Here is a 23145-nt window from a genome sequence, read left to right on the forward strand (position 1 = left end):
CTCTTTGGGACCTTTAAAAGAAGATTTTTTAAGTTTTTACTATATGCATATAGGGAAAATCAATGACCCCCTGGGGCGGGGCCAATTTTGACCCAAGGGCTTTTATTTGAACACACTTGGTAGATGCTCACTAGAAGATGTTTCATGCCAAATATCTAAGCTCTAGCTCTTAGGGGTTTTTAAAAGAAGATATTTAAAGTTTTTTTCTTTCGGTTGCCATGGCAACCAGAGATCTGCATGGAATTAAATTCTTTGAACAATTTTTAAAGGTGACCACCAAAGGAACATTCCTGTGAAGTTTGGATGAAATTGGCCTTGTGGTTTATGAGGAGATGTCATTTATAGTAAAAGTTTACGGACGACGGACGGAGGCCGGATGAAAAGTGATCACAAAAGCTCACCCTGTCACTTTGTGACAGGTGAGCTAAAAAGCCACAAGTCTCCGAGCGTTGTTTTGAGAGACTGAATTAATGGTACAGTAAATACAAGTACTGAATTGCACTGAGGCTTTATAAACGCATGTACAGTAACCTCCTTTGAATGTATTAAATTGCCAAGAAAAATTACTTACAAAATCATCAACACTTTTTGAAACAATAAGATAATATTTTTTATAAATCAAGCGACTTTCCGTGAATATCCTTTTACGATCAATAACCTGTTTCCTTCTTTGTTTGTGTATCTCTCCAATCAAGTCATCTCACAATTTACGTTGTGTACCTTCCCTGCTAAAAAAAAGTTCAAACTTCAAACATATAATGAAACCCATTTGTACTAATACTTAAAAGATAGTCCGTATATTTTCTTCAATGTAACTATTCTTCATGGAGCCAAACCGTATATTTTCTTCAATGTAACTATTCTTCATGGAGCCAAACCGTATATTTTCTTCAATGTAACTATTCTTCATGGAGCCAAACCGTATATTTTCTTCAATGTAACTATTCTTCTTGGAGCCAAACGTATATTTTCTTCAATGTAACTATTCTTCATGGAGCCAAACCGTATATTTTCTTCAATGTAACTATTCTTCATGGAGCCAAACCGTATATTTTCTTCAATGTAACTATTCTTCATGGAGCCAAACCGTATATTTTCTTCAATGTAACTATTCTTCATGGAGCCAAACCGTATATTTTCTTCAATGTAACTATTCTTCATGGAGCCAAACCGCATATTTTCTTCTATGTAACTATTCTTCATGGAGCCAAGCTGATTTTGATTAACGATTCAAGGTTAAACTTTTTTCATTGTGTCATACATAAAAGCACTTGCTGTAAACGTTTCTTTTATTTTGACTTTTTTTCATCATAATATTATATATTATCTTTTGATAATGAATAAAAACAAAGAACACCAGCAATAAATTTCAACAACTTTTTAATATGAAGCAATGAAATAAATATAATTATTTTTCATTAAACGAAAAAAATATTCCAAAAAGTTTATTGTACAAATATATAGGAGCAGGCTATTAAAACACATATACAGTCACCTACTTTGAAGGTATTAACATTGCCTTGAAAAATTACTTACAAAATCATCAACACTTTTCAAACAAGTTGTTTTTTATTAAACACAAATATCTTGTCCCTAATATATTATTACATGTAAATAATGATTAATTTCCTGAAATTTGATAAATGACAAACATTTAGTTAAAAAAAAACACAAACACTCTGGTCTAGAGGTTCTTTGTGTCAAAGTATGGACATCCTTGCATTTAAACTGAAGCCTTTAAAATGATGATGCTTTGTGTCATATACGGGAAGAGCAATACCTTGTCCATGGACGATAATTGGTTAATTGAAACAGTGTATAGACAAAGTAAGAAATGCCTGCTGATAGGGAGTCGCAACATAACCAAAACAATATGGTCCTAGATAAAAGGGGTGTAGGGAATGGCATATGATTGTAGCCATCAAAGTATTTTGAAGACTCAGTCTATCTTTTTATAATCTAACCTTAATATTGAATATCATGAATAATAAATTACACAAATTAGGGCATGCAAGCAGTTGTTTATAATAATAATTTTATCATATTTAATTTCGTCTGAAAACTAAAATAAATTTCATGAAGTATAATTACAAAAATATTGCCACAGCTACGCAATTGTGTTGTCATAAATTTCTAATACAATATTATTTTTTTTGAAGTATTACAATACAGAAAGTACCAAAAATATGGGCTAGATTCAACGAAGCCAAGAAAAAATTTCAAACAATAAAATTTGCTTAGAATTGTACAAAAAAAAAAAATTGTTAACAAAAAGATATAGCATTTTTCCTGGAATTTCTCCAGACCCACTTCTGCTGGTCAAGCAAATGAAACAAATTTTAATATTACATGAATATGAAGAAACACTTTGTACCCTCTATAATGAACCATAATTATACATTTTTGAAAACGTAATATAATGTGGAAGATTTTTTCTTAAATATTAGAAAAAACAATGACAGACATGTGCAACATTATTATCTTTATATTAAATGAAAAACTTTGTAATTCACAATGTAAATTTTCCTTACATAGATAAATAAAGAAAACAGACTATTGTTATAAAAATGAACAATATTTCACAAGTTTATTGCAGCATCCTACTGAGTGTAACAGAGGTGGTTGTGGGGGTGGGGCGCGGTCCAAAAGGACAATAATATAGTTCAAAGCATTTTATACATCATACTATTATATTGTCCTCCCAGTCAGATATGAATGGTCCTCAACCTCCAGCCTGTTAAATTTTTTGGACTGTATGACCTACTGATTGACGTCACTATAACGTTAAAATGTGGACAGTGCTGTGTACTACATTGTATTTCTTGATTTTGAGTCTTATAATTTACAGGTTTTTAAAAATAAAATAAATAAAATAATGCTCAAAAATAGGTTCAGCACCATAAGGATTAATTCCTGAAAGTCGAACTTTTTACTGGAAGCCATATCAATATTTCAGACATAATTTTCAGATTACAGACTGGCATAGAATTTTAATTCTTATTTTGTTACTACCTATCAATCTAATTTAAACGTTGTAAATGTATGTAATAACATGAAATAAAAATTGTATTTATATATAAACATATATCTACAAAATACTTTATATAAAAAATGTTTCAAATGTTAAAAGTTTATAAAGGCAATTTCCCTATAAAACATGTTTTGCATAAAAAAAAATCTACCAACTTTTTATTAGAATACCATTTTAGTCATTTATTCAAAATACACATAATATTATATCTATAAAACACACATAATATTATATCTATAAAATACACATAACATTATATCTATACAAAATTCTGGAACACACTTTTTCCCTGTCAATAAATAATCAGAAAACAAAATACACATTTCAAACAAAGACAAATTGCACCAAAATAGTACATGTAACATAACTTATCAATAAAAATAAATTTCATATCAGAAATATATTTTGCATTTCCTGAAAACACCCATCCATTTACTTTACTCTAACCCTACTGAATTAAAAAAAAATCTTACTTTGAATTTACAGCTCATTGGTATTTAAAGGCCTAGTATGCATCAGAAATGCTTATATTTTTATTTTTTCAAAAGCATTTTTTTACAGTTGTATAATAGTTTTCAATAAGTTTCTTATTGGCCAATTACCTTAACCATTATTTGCTACTGCTGCCTTTTGCAAATAAACACAGTTTTAGTGATAACTATTTTGTATGGAAGACAAACACTACATTGTTTACATTTTGCTAATTTTATGACAAATAATTTTATATTCAGTCCATCTTTCTTTAGGTGTTTTAAATGTTATAAAACTTATGTTTGCCCTTCTAAACAAGTGAAAATTCATGTATTTCTGAGACATAATATGCCTTTGAATGGATTACAGAACGAAATATTGATGTCAGAACTTAAACAGTTAGGTAAAACTGTATTCATTCATAAAATTGTTCATATACAAGGGATTTAAAATAATGCCTCAGGCTGCATAAAATCATACAAAAATCACAATAAACGTTTGTACAACAGACAGAAATATTATCTTCATAATACAATGAACATAATAAAAAGTGGAGAGTTCCCTAAATCTGCTTCCAAAAAACAAATAGTAACCCATGACATGATTGTAATTATTCAAACTTAATAAATGTCCTTTAACCCCTTCAGGCAGGAGGAATTTAGTACCATTGGAAATAACCGCAAAACCAAGTCAATGTATACACCCAAGAATGAATTAATTTCAATAAAACTAGTGTAATAATGATAAAATGATCACTTTTCCAAATTAATCACTGTGTCCAAAAGTAAGTCCGTTGGTTCACAAATAAAGGAAATCTGCATGACTTGGTTACATAACATTGCTTTTTAATTAATAATATCTAAAACGACTAAAAATAGTCGAAGAAGATGTTTTTTGCACCTTCCAAAAAATATTGTAATAAATAAAGAAAACATACAATATCTGATCCTAAATATCAAGCTCAGAGACAAACTTGAATTATTTTTTTTAAATATAAAAATTAGAACCAAAAAAAAAAATCTGAAAAGTTAAAATATTAATCATTTAAGGTCCTTTTCTTACATTTTTCATAACAAACATATTTTAAGATTGCAGAGTATTTAGGTAAAGAACCTGGGTCATTTTTCAAAGTATGTATCCATGGACCAGCCAAAGAGAAAGATGTCACTAAATCACCAAAAGTACCAGGATACCTCATAACATATTGGAGATTTTTACCTGACAATCTGGTCATTATAAAACCTGTGAGTATAAGACCTTTTTTGTTTTGTCTCACTTAAACATTAAATGTTGTCAAAATAATTAGTACAGAACTTAAATTTTTTTAACTTTATACATGTATTTTGTTCCATAAAAATAAAAGTTTTTAATCAAAACTGGACATTGGCACACATTCTCAACTATACACTATAAAATCAATTAAATAACATGAAATACTAATGGAAGTCCATTTTAGAATTAGCTAATCCCATTTTTCATATATATTTAACACATTCAATACAACATGTACAATAATCATCCGGTCTTGCATAATATGATCATATTAATTTTAGTTTATTTAGTAAAAACAATCTGCATCATTCAACAACTGTCAAAAAGTGAAATTAGACCAGTGGAGATGGTGATTCATGGATAATAATAGGTTTAACCCTTTACCTCATATAGACGTGTTTTGACATTTTGACCCCCCCCCCCCCTTGAGGTCTCAAACAGTGAAAAAAATGCCCTTTTTTGGCCCCAAACACTGTTTCTTTGTTTGAGAAATGTTGTTAAAAAAGTGATCACTTTTCTGGCGCCACCCCTCTCAAAATGATACATCAAGGGGTTGTCAAAAGGGGGATGTGCCCCCTTTCTGTTTGGGGAGTTTGAAGGGGAGGCGGCACCTCATCGCCAAGAAAATTTTGGACATGTAAAAATGGCCTCAGGTCGATCTTAGGGTAACTCAGTAACCAACACTGAAAAGCCTTTTACTCTATCTCATTCCATTGAGAAGTTGCAGCACTCTGAAATCAGTTTTGATGATTAAAAAAACAATGCAGAATAGTGATTTTTCGCAATTTTGAGAAATTTATGATTGAGCATGCCTTAACAGAGGTTATGGTCCAGTCAACAATTGTACCAAGTTTCATGAAGCATTTTTCATTGTTTCATAGCAGTTTGAACTTGTAACAGGAGGCTTTTCAATGAAAAAGGCCATTTTTCACAAAATGCTCATGAAAGAAATGGTTAACTTAAAATAAACCATTTCAAATCAAGTGACATCTTATACTTATACATGCAAGTATTTTAGCATTTGGATACCACACTGGTGAATACAAAATAAATTGTGTACAAACAGATTTTACATATGTTTTTCAACAATATAAATTAATACTTTTACATTCTCAATTGAAATGAAAAACTATTTCCTTTTAAAAAAATATAGGTCTCAAAGATGCAATTCAAAAACAAACAGCTTGTAAATCAACAGCTAGATCATGGATTTTTGCATACTGAATATAGAATGTAGCATGTTTGTTGTGAAACTATACAAATAATGTGATGTTTTACATGATAAATTTGTAGATTTTGTTCAAATCTAGTAATAAAATGTTAAAAGTTTATGCAATGTTTTGTTCTCATTAGAGCCCCTGATAAAGTTTTTAGTTCAATGTATAGTTTTGGAGGAGTTTGTTTTTTGTTCTGATTTGCTTGAAATATATGAAATGTATCGATATATCTGTTCTTTGGACTAATTAGAAGACAATTATTGCCTATTAAGAAACAACTGTTAAAGATAAATTTTAAAACATAAAACTTAAAACACTGAAAACTTGATAGATGGTCATGTGGTTATGTGGTCTGCAACCTAATAAATTATACTGTAGCAGTTATGAATATAAAAAAAACACTATTTTAAGTATACAAGGTTACTTTACAGGTTTTCATAGGAGAACTAGACTTGTTACAACGGTGTACATTCAAAATCAAAATTTTGCTCATGTTGTCCGGTCTAACATTTCCTTTCTTTTTCTGATTGGCTAATTTCAATTAAACCAATAAGTATTTACAGACTGATCTCCAAAGCAAAATTTTCACACATTTAGGCCTGCTAAAAACTTATATATAAGTATATATCCATCATCCAAGAATTTCTGCAGTGTCTTACATGTTGAATATCCATACATTCTTCGGCGCTTTGGTGCAAGTGGTTTATAAAATCTATGATCTAAAATGACCTATCACAGAACTTTGTAAACACTAGATGTAATATGGCTATAATCCATTAGATCTTTGTGATACAACTTCTTTATAATGTTCTATTAATAATTTGAAATATGATGACAATACCCCTGACATTGCTTGATCTATTGCAGCTTGTGGTAACCAGCCCTGAAAAAATACAAATGTTACATTATTAACACATATTTGTTTTGTCAGGTTTTAACCAAACTATTCAATCTCTTTGTTTGTTTGATTGGGTTTTACCTTGTACGTCATATAGCGATGTTCCATATTTACTGGTGGAAGACCTCAGATGCCCTTCCGTACATTATTTCAGGCACCAATGGGCACCTGAGAAGAACCACCAACATTCCGAAAGCTAGCTGGATAGCTTCCTCATATGAAAGAATGTCCCTGTTGGGATTCGAACCCACAGCGGTCAGGGACAAGTGGTTTGAAGTCAACAACCTTAACCATTAAGCCACGGGCGCCCCTCAATCTCTTGGTAATACAAAAGGTGAATTTCCCCAAGCAGACAACAATATCATCTCTGCACAAATCCTCCTACATTTCTCAAGGGAATTCAAACAAACTTTCAAAGAATGATTGCCAACAAGTACCCGAGCACATAATTGTCATGATTTAATGATATTATTATTTTAGCAAATTTAAAACTCTTTGTTTTTTGTTCAAGATATTACATGACTGTATGTAATATTTGCGAAAAATAAGGTTTTGTTGTTATTTTTTATCACTTAAGATTTGTTTTCATAAAACTAAAACAAATGTACAAAATGCACATAAGTGCTTTTTGTTTGTTAGTGTAGGTTTTAAGCTGCACTAATGATGTAAAGGTGATGGAAGATATCAGACATCCTTCTTTGCAATATTTCAGGCATGAGTTGGCACCCGGGTAGAACCACTGACGTTCTATTAGCTAGTTAAAGAGCTTCCTCGCATATATATTCCAAAGTCCCTGGCGGAATTCAAACTGACTGCAGTTTGAAGTCAAAGACCTGAATGCACATGAAAGGTCCTACAAAATTTTCTTGGTTGAAGAACAACCAACCTGCCTTCCATGACTGACCATAAAACATGCTTAAAGCTTTAATCAAAATATTTCCTCTATAAACTGTAGGACAACAACGCATAAATTGATAGTTTTTGGTTTTTGTGTCATTTTTCATGATAGGATTAAAAATAATTTTCCAGGATTTGTATACCAATTTGTATAATTGATATACTTCTGAACAAATAACTTGTGTGCAAAATTTCAGGCCATTCCCTCGTCCTATTTTTCCAGAATAATCAATTTTAATGTGAAAAAATTAAAAGTTTTATGATGCTGTTTACTCAAAATCCCTTTTATAATCCATCTGCAGATTTTTTCTATTTCAAGTGCTTTATTTGATTTTCTTAAAATTTTCAAATTTTCTGTTTTTAAGCCTTTTGACTTCAGTGGAGTTAATTTTATTTAACAAACTAGGTTTTAGGTCTAGTATGTAAAATATGGTATATTGTACATAAAGTTTCTAAAATCCAAAAACTGTTTAACCATTCAGCTTGCTGATATGAACACATTTTTCTTATAGGTAGTGATTACTTTACCTTTAGATTAGTGTTTACAATCCAAGTAAACAAGCATCGGTTGGGTTCATTCTCCACATTTTCAAATGCCCAACCTCCGGGTCCATTATCACCCCTGAAATAATAAAAATATTTATCAATGTTAAGTTCAAATTATCTCTCCTCAAATATTTGGACATATTTATCATTATCTCCCCTTAAAATTTGGAAATATTTAGCGTTAACTGTTTGTGGTATATCCTCATTCATAATAATCACTGTAACTTCCTATTCACTAAGCCACATCAAATAAAGGTAAAAACCAAATAAGAAATAATATATTATAAACTGACATTATAAACCACAAAACTGATATATTTTGGTCAGGTTTTTAATGGATTCTAGAACATTTTTCCATTCAGACATTTGTCCCATTTCTTACCATGGTGGACATGTTTAGAAAAGGAATACATTATATTGACCCCCTTGATGCAACTTGACTGAGCTAAATAAACATTGTCCGGTTGTAAGGAAATGTACCTACATGTACCACAGAAACTTGAAATTCCATCATTACAAGTTATGTTACTCTAATTATTAATATAATTTGCTATTTTTATATATAAAAATACTTATTCACTGAAGTTCCAAAATTACCTCCATAAGATATATATAAGATAATGGTCAAAATATGGAGGTGTTTCAAGAAACAAAATGTACAGACTTTATAACACACTCAAATGCAGTGTCATGTACTGACATAAGATACTCAAAGGCATAAGACATTTTCATGTACTAACATTCAGCTGCGCAAGAAAGTGTCATGTATTGACATAAGACATTCAGCTGCGCAAGAAAGTGTCATTTACTGACATAAGACATTCAGCTGCGCAAGAAAGTGTCATGTATTGACATAAGACATTCAGCTGCGCAAGAAAGTGTCATGTACTGACATAAGACATTCAGCTGCGCAAGAAAGTGTCATGTACTGACATAAGACATTCAGCTGCGCAAGAAAGTGTCATGTACATTTGATAGGGTCATGTTTGACTATATTTAATGTCTTACAACATTTATTAAACATGATTTATAGATTTAATTCTGACAAAAGCCTTAAAATGCCCCAAATGCAATGTAATTACCCCTACAAAAGACTTAATTGCCTTTATATCACAAAGGACACCAAAACACACAAAAACCTGCATCAGACACTAACCTGGCTTTGCCATCAAGACACTAAATTAACAGAACAACATACTGTCATTTGACTTAAATGTTCCAGACATATTATAGTCAAATTCTGACAGCGGAAAACTAAAATACAAGAACCTTAACTTTTACAAAAAAGATACTTTTAAACTTAAGATTCCCACAAGACATTCTTAAAAAAAATGAGTTAAACAAAAGGGCCATGATGGCCCTGAAATCGCTCACCTAAATATAAAATTTTCCATGACAAGATTTAGAAACAAGTAATATTGTTATCTATAAAAAAAGCAGATATAAAATCTAAAACTGATATCACAAAGTTCATATTTGCATCTGAAAAAGTGTTTGTGTTATCACTGGATCCAGTTTATGTGTAAAATTTGCCATATTTTCAGTCTATTTGTTGCTATAGCAACCAGGATTTCCAACATAGGGAGAAAAGAAAAAAATGTGCATAATCTCCAGACTGCCATCTACCCATATTTCAAGTTTCATCAAAATATTTCCGGTACTTTTTGCGTTATCTATCACTGGATCATGTTTATGTGAAAAACTTGCCATATTTTCAGTCTATTTGTTGCCATAGCAACCAGAATTTTCAACATAGGAAGAAAAGAAAAAGACGAGCATAATCTCCATACAGCCATCTATCCATATATCAAGTTTCATATAAAAATTTTCAGTACTTTTTGCGTTATCGCGGGATCCAGTTTTGTGGACGGACGGACTGACAGACGGATGTTCTCACAGGACAGTAATTATGTGGATACTCTATTGTTCTTTTTAGCCATAGAAAAGAAAATAAATAGCCACATAAAAGCATTACGGAATGAATGACATCAAAGAGAAAGAACAGTTACCTATTGTCCCTCTAGCCACATAATAACTGTCCTGTGAGTGCGGACAGACAGATGGAAGGACGGACGGACGGACGGACGGAGGGTAAACCTAAAGTCTCCTCCAGTAAACCGGTAGGGGACTAAAAATATCTAAGCTCTAGCTCTTTCAGTTTTTTAAAAGAAGATATTTTAAGTTTTTTCTTTTGGGTGCCATGGAAACCAAAGTTCTGCATGAAATTAAATTCTTTGTACAATTTCTAAGGTGACTAACAAAGTAACATTCTTGTGAAGTTTGAATGAAATTGGCTTAGCAGTTTATGAGGAGATGTCATTTAAAGTAAAAGTTTACAGATGGACGGATGCCAGACAAAGAGTGATCACAAAAGCTCACCATGTCACTTTGTGACCAGTGTGCTTTAAAAAAAGGTTTTATTAAAAATTGAGTATTTTAATCAAACTAGATAACTGCATCACATCTAATTAGGAGACTTCAGAAAAGAGCATAAAAAAGGGCCAAAAATACAAAATTTGAATAAATAACCTAACTAAATTAAATTTATTTAAAAACTGTTGTTTAGAAAAAAAAATGTTTTTCCCGGTAAAAAAATTAAAGGGGTAGAAAAGCCCGCAAGAGAAAAAAAAAGAAAAAAAAAAATTCCCAATTTTTTTTCTGTATACATAGATACTATAAAACTCAATGATAAAAATATTATAGATAAAATTTAATTTAACTTTGAGGAAGAAACTTTAATATGTTTGATTGGATGCTGCCACCATTAATTACATTTACGTCACAAACTAAAATTTAATCCACCCCCCCTCCCTTTCCCCCTATCTTTGTAAAAAAACACACTCCCTTTTTAACCAAAATTTAGTAATAAACCCATCATACTAAGCTACCCATAAACCCATCCCTAAAAATTTCTTTGAACATTTCCCCTTTTTAAAAAACCCCAACCCCATCAAAAATATTTTTGGGGGCTTTTTTTTGGACAACCAGGACAACTTCCCCTCCCTTTATTTCGTAAAATATAACTGTAAAGGAATTATCCAAGTTGTCACAAAAAATGTAATAGGAATCGTCCAGAAAGGGAAATGTCCAGTTCCTTAACATCAAGCTATGTCTAGCCATTAAGCCATGCCTAACCATCAAGCCATGCCTAGTCATTAAGCCATGTCTAGCTTACACCCTGTGATAATATTGTAGCACACTTTGCCTTGGATCATAAAATATATAATTATATCCACAGAGAATAAACTATACAAAAGTCTTGTTTACATGTTAATAAATACAAGAGAAAAGTACTGCAAACCAATCATCTTTGACAATTATCATCTGTGATATTTACTGTCATCATATTTGTTTTTTTTTCTCTTCAGAGAAGTCAAAAAATCTCTACCAGTAATAAAGTTGAAATATATTTCCTTTTCTTTTCTAAATGGATAATGACCCAACATATCAGGCATAATTTCAAACACCAAAAGAATGTAAGTAAAGCCACAAATGCTCAGTTAGCTAGCCAGAAAGCTCCATGGCAGAATTCTCTTTTTCCAAAAATTTTAGCTTATCATCAAATTCAGTTTTAACAGAAATCTAACCAAAAAATCCAAATTTGAAATATTTTCAGATATTATAATATGCAAACAAAAGTTTCATCAAAACATTGTTATGAATTGTTGTTTTAAGGTCTAAATATGTCTCATTTAAAAGATAATTAGTAAGCAGTAAAGCTGAATATACTATGTGATATATAATTTCGATAGAAGAGCACGTGCGGCAGGAGAAAAGCACGTCTAGGAATACGCATACCTGACGTATTTTTTCTGCACAGGCATATCTGCATATGCACAGCCTACACCATATGATATATACATGTCTTGCTCTATCTGCAGCCACTGGCGTACATTTATAAAATCTCGTGCAGATACGAGGCCGCCCGCAGCCTCGGCAGAAATGTTGTATGTAATCTCAGAATTGCCTTCTATTACCTGAAGCGTCTGTAAATAAGATACAAAAACGCATGCGGGTTACACACACAAAAAAACACCGTTTATATCTGGTTACGTAAATCGGCTTTCGACACGTACCTTACATATTTTTTGGTAGGGGGCATGTCTGGATGTGTTGTGCCAATACTGGCAGCTATATACATTGAGTTGTTGTAACATATCCACTGACGTAGACTAACAAAATCTCGAGACGATACGAGACCACCGCCTCCCTCGGCCGCAACGCTGTAGGTTATCTCTGTACAGTCGTCTACCTCCTGTAACGTCTGTAACAAATGTCTTCATAGCTAAACCATTTCAAAGTCTACAATAATTTCTTTTATCACATACCCATGCCAATTTTGCAACCCAGTAAAAATGCTATGACACTGCCGAGTATATATTTTGACATGCCGTCATTTACGTTATATAAACATAGCGTTAAGATGAGCTAAATGTTAGCATTATACTGTAGGCACATCAATGAAAAATAGTTGTTTTTTCACTTCAAACAGTCTTTATTTTTGGTATGTGATAAATAGAATATTAAATTTGTGTTAAGTTCATAATACTGAATTTATTGAACTCGTTGAATAAAGTAATATTATGCTTGCCAGAGGCTCATAGAATATAATTTTATTCAACTTGTTCAATAAATTCAGTATTAAACTTTCACTCATTCAATATCTTCTATATCTCAGATATAAGTGGTTTTCAACACAATTCAACTTCCAGACAACTTTGGTTCCCACTTATTTATTTTGACTGATATTTTGTAAGCCAGGACAACTCCTTACTTGTAGTTTTAACAGAGAAAAATTCTCCTTCCCTGTAAAGTAATGAATGTTTCCTACTTTTTAGATTCATATCAACAATGTTTGCCAATTAAAACCGCTCCAACACATCTTTCATATTTTAGTGATTATGTTGTTTATTTTAAAATATATTCTTGGGTGTAAACAAGATAATTATCAAAATTGTGCAACACTGTATAAACTGTGCTAACCATCAATGTATAATCTTGTCAAAGTCAGAGGTCAATTTAATTCTTGTCAAAGTCGGAGGTCAATTAAATTCTTGTCAAAATCAAAGGTCAATTAAATTCTTGTCAAAATGAAAGGTCAATTAAATTCTTGTCAAAATCAAAGGTCAAGTAAATTCTTGTCAAAATCAAAGGTCAATTAAATTCTTGTCAAAATCAAAGGTCAATTAAAGTCTTGTCAAAATCAAAGGTCAATTAAAGTCTTGTCAAAGTCAGAGGTCAATTAAATTCTTATCAAAGTCAGAGGTCAATTAAATTCTTATCAAAGTCAGAGGTCAATTAAATTCTTATCAAAGTCAGAGGTCAATTAAATTCTTATCAAAGTCAGAGGTCAATTAAATTCTTGTCAAAGTCAGAGGTCAATTAAATTCTTATCAAAGTCAGAGGTCAATTAAATTCTTGTCAAAGTCAAAGGTCAATTAAGTTCTTGGTCAATTTAATTCTTGTCAAAGTCGGAGGTCAATTAAATTCTTGTCAAAGTCAGAGGTCAATTAAGTTCTTGTCAAAGTCAGAGGTCAATTAAATTCTTATCAAAGTCAGAGGTCAATTTAATTCTTGTCAAAGTCAGAGGTCAATTAAGTTCTTGTCAAAGTCAAAGGTCAATTAAGTTCTTATCAAAGTCAGAGGTCAATTTAATTCTTGTCAAAGTCAGAGGTCAATTAAGTTCCTGTCGAAGTCAAAGGTCAATTAAATTCTTGTCAAAGTCAAATGTTATTGTACACATATAAGTAAGCATTTATTTTGCTCAACACACTCTTTACTTATTTTGTTTTTATTATTTTTTGCACATACAAACAGAATATTACAAGTAAGCTTTATTCAAAGAAAGCTATATTCTACTTTTGTTAAGTCTTTATGTTATATTAAACTGTTCTACTTGTGCATTGTTATTATGATATTTGGCTGATACATTTTTTTGCCAATACATGTCATAATAAAGTTAAACCTTTTAACACAAATTGGTCCCATTTTTGTGCATATTACCTGAAATGTTAAACTTTTCGTATGCTAGAAACACAAACATTATAATTATACTTCATTTATAGTTAATTTCTTTCTGTGCGTTGAATTATATACTAAGAAAAACATATACACCAGAATGATACTTCTTAAATTAGCCGTCTCTGTTTTCTAAAAGTATTTTTTTTTCAATATGCAATGCAGTTTAGAACTAATCTGAAGTAACTTAAATGAACATTCATTCTAATATATATAAATCATTTATTTTTATTAGTTCCTAAAAATCCTACTCTGATAATACTTTGCACAGTATATGTTATACATTTTTCAACACATTGCACCAGGTAGGGGGAGGCAAGCTGACATAAAAAAAAAATACTTTCTTTCTTTATAACAAAAACAATTTGTCAAAATCTCTAAATAGCAGATAATCTGTAAATTCTATAGGGCACTAAAGATTTCAAGTCTTCTTTCCTGGAAACCTGGACCAGCTTGTCTCGGAGTCTTTCTTGTAAAAAATAATCTTTCTGTCATAAGTCATGATCTTTCCTGCCAGACCCACACCCTTTAGTAGCAAAATATTGGTAACAAACATAGGAAATTGCCTGTCAGTCCCACCCCCGTCAAGTTGCAAAATATTGGTAAAAACATTGGAAAAACGACCCTTTTTAACCCTTTATATAAAGAACCACTTAAAAAATTTATATTCATAATTTGCGAAGAAAAACAAATTTTCTGATAACTCACCTACTTTCAAAAATGGGTTGGTTTCCCACTTCGGGAAATCATTTAAACGTAGTCCCCTTTCATCCCATAGGGTCGTAGGGGTGACATATTTTTAATCAACCCTAAATTTGATAAATACATTTTTGAAATCATTAACCCTTATTCCTCCCGGCCCTTTTTTGTACTTGAATGGCTGGCTTACGGAAAATTTTAAAACCTTTTAAAAAATTTTGAAAGTATGAAAATGTTAGAAATACTCATTTAAAAAGTCTAGCTAGTCTGGCTTCTTTTATACTAGTCACATAGACTAGCTTATTTTTGTCATCAACACTCAAATGGATAAACAGTTATTATACAAAAGAACAATCAAATTGTTCAAAGTTATCAAAAAAAATTAAAAATAAAAGAAGAGACCATGTTTTTATAAAAGTCATGCCTTATTCATATACCGATTTCAAATTTAACTCAAATTTTGAAGAAGAAAAAAGTGAAAAAAGTGCAGCTGCATTTATCTTCTATAGATTGATATTTGTTTTGTTACATTTTTCTATTATTTCTATATTCATTATTTTTATTTCTTTTTATTTTTGGGGGGAGGCGTTGATGTGCTATTTTCTTTTCTTATTTCTTTTTTATTACAACACTGATTTCAATTCCCAAAAGGTCACACACCTTATCACCTAAAACATACATGAACATACATTTTGAAACTTTTTTTATCTGAACTCATAAACTGTTTCATGTGATTGTGTAAACAGTTAGATAAGGATTTCAACTATGTAAACAATAGTGAAACATGTCCTTTGCCACTTTTATGTTAATATCAAAGCTTTTTTATCTGTTTACACTTTCTCTTGTTCAATAACAGGAATGTCAAGACGACAGTGTGTAGCCACTTAAGGGTAACTAGGTCTACTAATAACTCTACACAGGTGTAAATAAAACTAACCTTTCGCAAAAGAACAAATATTACGAAAATCAGAGTACAGTATGTTGAAATACTGTAAAAAAATAAGATTTTAATTGACTTGCAAAATTCAATTTCATCAAGTATATAATGGTAATGTCAATATGACAAAGTGTAAGCCACTTAAGGGTAACTAAATCTACTAGACACACGTGTAATAAGAACAAAGCATGTTGACAAAAGCAACTTTATAAAAATACTTTATTGTAATTATTCTTATAAATGAAATATCGAGAAAAACTGATGAAACAAAATGCATATTTCATTTTCCATATTTTCACTGTAAAAATTTATTTTTCACTGCAGTGAAACATATTTTCCCTATTTTCACTGGTGTCTTGCCAGACTACTTTCTTCTAAATTTAGCTGAAACACAAAATTTCATGGTGAAGTCTTTCAAGTCATAATGAGTTAAATAAGTTGAAGGTGAGCAATGGCCTAGTGGTTAAGCTGGGTAATGGGTTCGAGCCCTAATCGGGTCACGACCATGTTTCTTCATATGACACCAATACTGGCTGGTTCTAGAAAGCAGACTCGAAAGTGATTAATATAAGTTGAAAGAACTTGTTTCACAATCTAGCTTAAATAAATATGTTAAAACCAAATCATAATAAGATAATTACCTGAAGTTTGAAAAGTTTCCTGCCAAATTTTTTGATATTTTGACTGTAAATGATTCCTTCTTCAAGACTTTTACCCGATTCTAATTTCCAGCCGTCCATATGAAATAATTCCAAGAAGGCCGTTTTTGCCTCCTCCAGCAACTGATTGTAGTGTTCAGCGTCCTGTACAAAAAGTAAACATATAAAAATAAAATAAGACATTTCATGAAAACAAAAAAGACAAAAAATATTGCTATATTCTTATGTTTATGTTCATTAAATAACAATACTAGGAATAAACTAAAATCCCTAAAATTATTAAGAAATGTCACTACAGAGAGCATAAATAACATTTAAATTCAAGTAAAAGAGCATAAATAACATTTAAATTCAAGTAAAACAGCATGAAAAACATTTAAATTCAAGTAAAAAAGCATAAAAAAATAATATTTAAATTCAAGTAAAAGAGCATGAGTAACATTAAAATTCAAGTAAAAGAGCATGAGTAACATTTAAATTCAAGTAAAAGAGCATGAGTAACATTAAAATTCAAGTAAAAGAGCATGATTAAAAAAGCATAAAAAAATAATATTTAAATTCAAGTAAAAGAGCATGAGTAACATTAAAATTCAAGTAAAAGAGCATGAGTAACATTTAAATTCAAGTAAAAGAGCATGAGTAACATTAAAATTCAAGTAAAAGAGCATGAGTAACATTTAAATTCAAGTAAAAGAGCATGAAAAACATTTAAATTCAAGTAAGAGAGCATGAAAAACATTTAAATTCAAGTAAAAAAGCATAAAAAATATTTAAAATTCAAGTAAAAAAGCATGAAAACATTTACATAAAAGTAAAATTCTAAAATTAAGAAGAAAATATCACTATAGAAAGCACAACATTCAATATTCAAGTGTTTTACTTAAAAAAGCTCTCTATAGCAACCAAATTATTTTCTAACAATTTTCTTATCAGATATGGCCAAATAATACATCCAATGAATTACATTTACTCAATTGAATATTTATTATATAACTAACTTAGGTTTCATATTTGTACTGGAAGTTTAGTAGATATAATTTTGTACTGTCAATTTTCTTCTGACCTTTTAAACTCTCTACAATAAATATTGTTTAATGGACTTGTCCTGATACTAATTTGGGAATGTCCATTAATGAAAATAAGAGGTGTATGACATCAAAAAAACAAAACTAACAGTCAAAAGTAAATCTATTCAGATTGCATGTATTTGTATGTACAGCCCAGCATAATATTGATGGCATAAGTCTACAAATCTGGAAGCATTCAAAGGGTTTAACCCCTAAACCTGCTGAATTTCTTAAATGGACTCGTCCAGCTTCCATTTTAGGAACAGTCCATTATCATTTTTTGGTATATGGAGATGACAATTTGAAGTTGATCAACCAACAGTATAGAGCCTGGTCAAGACTGAATGGATTATACAGACTGGCCTGGCTCTATACTCACCCAGTGGCAAAAGCTAACACATTTTTGTCCCAGCAGAGCAAGGGTTAAATAAAATTTAATTGATTTTTTTTAATTGCTTATACAGTAGATTATCCTAAGTTTAAATCAAGACTGTTGTATCTGCTTCAAGTTAAGTTAAGTCTGTAGGATACTTTTGCTCTATGATGACAGAATGTACGACTATAAAAAATGGTAGAAATTTTAATTTAGAACCATTTCATTGCATAATTGACCTTTAGAAATAGGTCAACAAAACATTTCAATACAAATCATGACATAAAACTTTTATATTTCAAATATCTAATCTAAAGAGAGCAATAAAAGCATAATTTAATTTTGCATGCAATTGTTAGATTGATTCCAGTTTGACCAAAATTGAAATATTTAAATGATCCTAAGTTGTTTGGGTTTATGACTGGGGTAACAGGAAACAGATTTCAGACTGTCTAAATATGAATGCTAATTAATCAAATCAATTCACTCAGGTTTAACCATGTTTTTTTTTTTTCCTTTTTTCTTTTCTTTCTTTTTCTTTTATGTTTTTTTTTAAAAAAGAGAAGGCTATCTATCCATCAAGGTGATGATTTTTACTCAGGTACCCATTTTTTTAGCTCTTTCTCCACAAGTAAAGCTGTGACAAAACCCAACCCGAAAATAAAATTACTATATTTTTTTGTTACACATTTTGTACATTGCTGTTCATTATTCTCATATGTTTCCAAAAAAAAAGTAAAAACACAAAAAAAATGTGTCATCAAAATAAAGGTTTTACTGTATTTTCTACTAATGAAGTTTAATGTTTGTAATCTAAACACTCTAAAAAATTCAAAATCTTAAATCAACCTTAGACCTAAAATAAATGATCAATTTTAATATTTATTTAATTTACTACTTCAGAATTTCGGGCCATTTTAATATTTGTTTAATTTATGACTTCAGGTCAAAGTGTTAGACATTTAATCACTTTTTCATGTCTAAAGCAGGTAATATCAATGCAATTTGGAAATCAAAGCATTTAATACATGTAATATGTAGGGAACTTTATTGTTTGCTGTTGGGGGTGGTAGGGTGGAGGTTGGGTGGGGTGTTGATTTTTTTAAGGTCATATGTAATATTTATAATTGTGTATGACTTCTACATAAAAAGATCTAACTTTTACTAATCTAAATTAGTGCCGTAAATTGTCATTATTGACGAATATAGTCCTTTTTATACTGTTAAAATTTCACATAAATAAGGTGTAAAAAGTTATATCACATGTTGGAAATGCCTTAATTTGTGCTAAACACATTATTAACAAATAATTAAACAAAGTTTAATAGTTAAATGTTTTAAAGTTTGAATTTTATTTAACAATTGTGAAAAAAAGGATACATTTTGGCTTTATGATAGGGTCCTTATAATATTGGCTTATTACCCATAACTTCATATCGATGTCTTTTTACGCCTTTTCACCCCCTTTTTTTTTGAGGCCTCAAATGGTGAAAAAAATGCCCTATTTGATTTCGTTTGAGACATGGTGTTAAAAAAAAGATTACTTTTTCGGCGCCATCCCATTTCCTCAGTCTTTTTTATATTGAGCCCAAAGCTCTTTGCCACAAATAAATTGGTTTAAACTACACAATACATGTATATCAAAACCTATTAACAATTGAAAACATTCGTTTTTTAAGTAGAGGAATTTACCGAATACTGAAATATTTAATATATAAACTCATTACTGTTTCAAATATTTGAGTTTCCCCATAAATCAATTATAATCCGGTTAACTTTTTTTATCTCAAAAGACAAACATGCTCCGACTGAAGGGTTTTTCTACCAGTCATTCTGCACAGCACATTATTTTCAAGTGTAAACATATTTAGTTCTTGTTTAGCAACCAAACTGCATTTGAAATATGTAACAAACGTTGAACAATTGCGATGTTTGTCTTAAACAGTCAATTAATGTGAGTGGTGGCATAGTGGTTTAGGTGTTTGACAATTAACCCACCAAACACCACAGATTTGAGCTTTATTGCGGTTAATAGCAAGTTTTCTGACAATTATTTGTTAATTCCTGGAAGAAGACTTAAAGGAGTGGTTTGTAATACATGTTAACTTATCAGGAAAGTGATAAGTCATGAATGGACCATTATCTATACAAGGACCATTTTCTCTTCATACCATGGATTTGAATAATTTCTGTGCTAATCAGTTGCAATAATAATAAGCAATTTAATTACAATTTAAAAAGATATGTGTATATCAATTATGATTTTCATGAAATGTTTATTCAGTATTGTTTAAAGGCAGAAGTGGCCAAGTGAATAGAGAACCTCAACAAAGGGTTCAAGACCTTCAGTGCTAGGTAGTACATGAAGTATGCTTTCAAGAATTTATATACTATGTTTCCAATTGTTAAGTGCTCGGTGGCAGCTGTAAAAAGGCTGCTTTATTCTTACTATATCTCAGAGTTGTTGTTTTTTATTTATCTGGTCCTTCAGGGTCAAAGGTCCCAATACTTTAAGTTTGAGAATTCAATATGACTTAAGCCAGTTCTAGAGGGCATGCAAGATACTGTTCTTTACATTTCTCTCATGAACCCACTTGATTAAACCGAGTGTGCTATTTTTTTCTTTTTGTTAACACTTCTCTCATGGGATCTTTGGTCGGGTTTCTTTACATCGCACCAAAAAAGTAAAGGTCATATGACGACTTTCAGCTTTACTGGTGGAAGAAGACCCCACTTATGTTCGGTAAGCTAGCTGAATAGTTTCCTCACAGGAAAGAATCAAAAGTACCTGTCACAAATGCGAACCCCTCGTGGCATCTCCCATTGCTGGAAGCTCCAAGCTTTCATCACAATGAAGCACAAATAAGTACATCTAAACTAAACACCATCAATATTTCATGCTTATATTCTTATAATTTATATGGGTTTTTTATACAAAGAAGCTAAAGTAAAAAGAAGACTGTATAATTATACATATACAAACCTGGTGTAAATATCTTAAGCATTGGAATAGGTACCATGGCTGTTGTTGCCTTCCAGGATGAAGAATGAAGCATTAAGTAATTACTATAAACTAAGATTGTCGAAGACCTATGACAAGCCTTTTGTCAAACTTTTGACCTCTCATAGGGTGACTTTAACCTTAGAAGTATGAACACTTCTTAGGCATGTTTGACCAATAGGCCAAGCAGTTTCCTAAAGTAATAAATCCTCAAACTGCTGAATATTTAAGCATTGGATTTTTCCTGGTTTGAAACTGGAACAATCCATTCCAATTTTAAGGGATTTCGATGGCAAAATACAAACTTTGAGCTGAGCCGGGTTCTATATGTATTAGTGGAGAGGCTAATCACATTTGGTTGCAGCAGGGTAAGAGATAATGAAGAAGATTATTTATGGTTCATGCAACTAAATCTCTCCCTATATGTAACTTCTGACCTTAAAATGTGACACTAACCTTGGAGCTACAGGCAGTGTAACTTGATCTTAAAGTGTGATATTGACCTTGGCCCTAAAGGCACTCACAGATCTTAAAATGTGACACTAACCTTGGAGATATAGGCAGTTTAACTTGATCTTAAAGTGTAATATTGACCTTGGCGCGCTAAAGGCACTCACAGATCTTAAAATGTGACACTAACCTTGGAGATATAGGCAGTTTAACTTGATCTTAAAGTGTGATATTGACCTTGGCGCTAAAGGCACTCACAGATCTTAAAATGTGACACTAACCTTGGAGATATAGGCAGTTTAACTTGATCTTAAAGTGTGATATTGACCTTGGCGCTAAAGGCACTCACAGATCTTAAAATGTGACACTAACCTTGGAGATATAGGCAGTTTAACTTGATCTTAAAGTGTAATATTGACCTTGGCGCGAAAGGCACTCACAGATCTTAAAATGTGACACTAACCTTGGAGCTACAGGCAGTGTAACTTGATCTTAAAGTGTGATATTGACCTTGGCGCGAAAGGCACTCACAGATCTTAAAATGTGACACTAACCTTGGAGATATAGGCAGTTTAACTTCTGATCTTAAAGTGTGAAATTGACATTGGAGCTAAATGCACTGTCCTTTTAAAATGTGATATTGACCTCAAAGCTGTCTCCAATGTGACAAAAGAATTTATAATGATGAAAAATTGGTGCAAAATTGCAATATCACATTTGAGGATAATTGAACATACACATGCAAACTAGGGATTAAAGACATTCTCACAAATCTGCCACTAATAGCTCTCAGTATGGTTATATAGTAATTGACTGAATGGGTGTTTTACAATGGGAGCTTCAATATAATTAAAATTTGCAGGTGCAAAAGCTACTGTGCTGAGTAAATACTGATGCCTAGATTTTACACGGAATTTCATTTACCAAATTTTATACTGTACAGTGAAGCATATAATGATAATACAGTATATTGAATCATTCCAGGGAATTTTGGGATATTACAACAGCTTGCCGGTGCACTGGTGGACTGCGCTGGTGGGGATCCTGGTGCTCAGATCTCACAAAGAACACCACTTACCACAGAACTAACGGTACTAGTCACACTATAGAGGGAAGCGTCACTTGCCTTTCGACTGATGCTACTGGTGATCGAACTCTGGTCACCGTGCCGGTGACGGTGATGGTGATTATGATGATGTGGATTGTGACCATGGTTAACACCGTGCAGATGGTCCCCTTCATCCTCAGAGCCTAAAAATATAGTACATGATTATGCCTATCACAAATATAGAGTATGGGTATCAAAAGTTTAAGCAAAAATATCCAATGAAATCATGGGTATCAAAAGTTTAGGAAAAATATCCAATGAAATCACAGGTATCAAAAATTTAGGGAAAAATATCCAATGAAATCATGGTTATCAAAAGTTTAAGGAAAATTATCCATTAAAATGACAGGTATCAAAAGTTTATGGAAAAATAATCTAATGAAATCATACTTTCAATGTCTTGAACAGATCCATTACACAGGCGGCAGTATCAGTGTTTGGACACCCCACCCCTATCTGCCCCTGGACCCCAACTACAATCCTGAAAAAAAATTCAACACT

The 23145-nt window shown here is 31.4% G+C and overlaps 1 protein-coding gene across 1 annotated transcript in view; it reads right to left on the reverse strand.

The window, feature by feature from the left end:
* Nucleotides 1–1363: 1363 nt before the first annotated feature.
* Nucleotides 1364–23145, reverse strand: part of LOC132731056 (stAR-related lipid transfer protein 3-like) — a 41779-nt gene continuing 19997 nt past the window's right edge. Inside the window, exons 9-15 of the mRNA XM_060717166.1 lie at nucleotides 22615–22787; nucleotides 16628–16789; nucleotides 15710–15717; nucleotides 12409–12609; nucleotides 12131–12349; nucleotides 8315–8408; nucleotides 1364–6874 (exon numbers count right to left, since the gene is read on the reverse strand). Of these exons, the coding sequence (XP_060573149.1) occupies nucleotides 6758–6874; nucleotides 8315–8408; nucleotides 12131–12349; nucleotides 12409–12609; nucleotides 15710–15717; nucleotides 16628–16789; nucleotides 22615–22787 (974 nt within the window). The 3' untranslated portion in view covers nucleotides 1364–6757. The remainder of the gene's footprint in view (nucleotides 6875–8314; nucleotides 8409–12130; nucleotides 12350–12408; nucleotides 12610–15709; nucleotides 15718–16627; nucleotides 16790–22614; nucleotides 22788–23145) is intronic.

The sequence above is a fragment of the Ruditapes philippinarum genome, unplaced genomic scaffold (assembly GCF_026571515.1).
Source record: "Ruditapes philippinarum isolate M1 unplaced genomic scaffold, ASM2657151v2 ctg1239_1_1_1_1, whole genome shotgun sequence".
In the NCBI taxonomy this organism is placed as follows: Eukaryota; Metazoa; Mollusca; class Bivalvia; order Venerida; family Veneridae; genus Ruditapes; species Ruditapes philippinarum.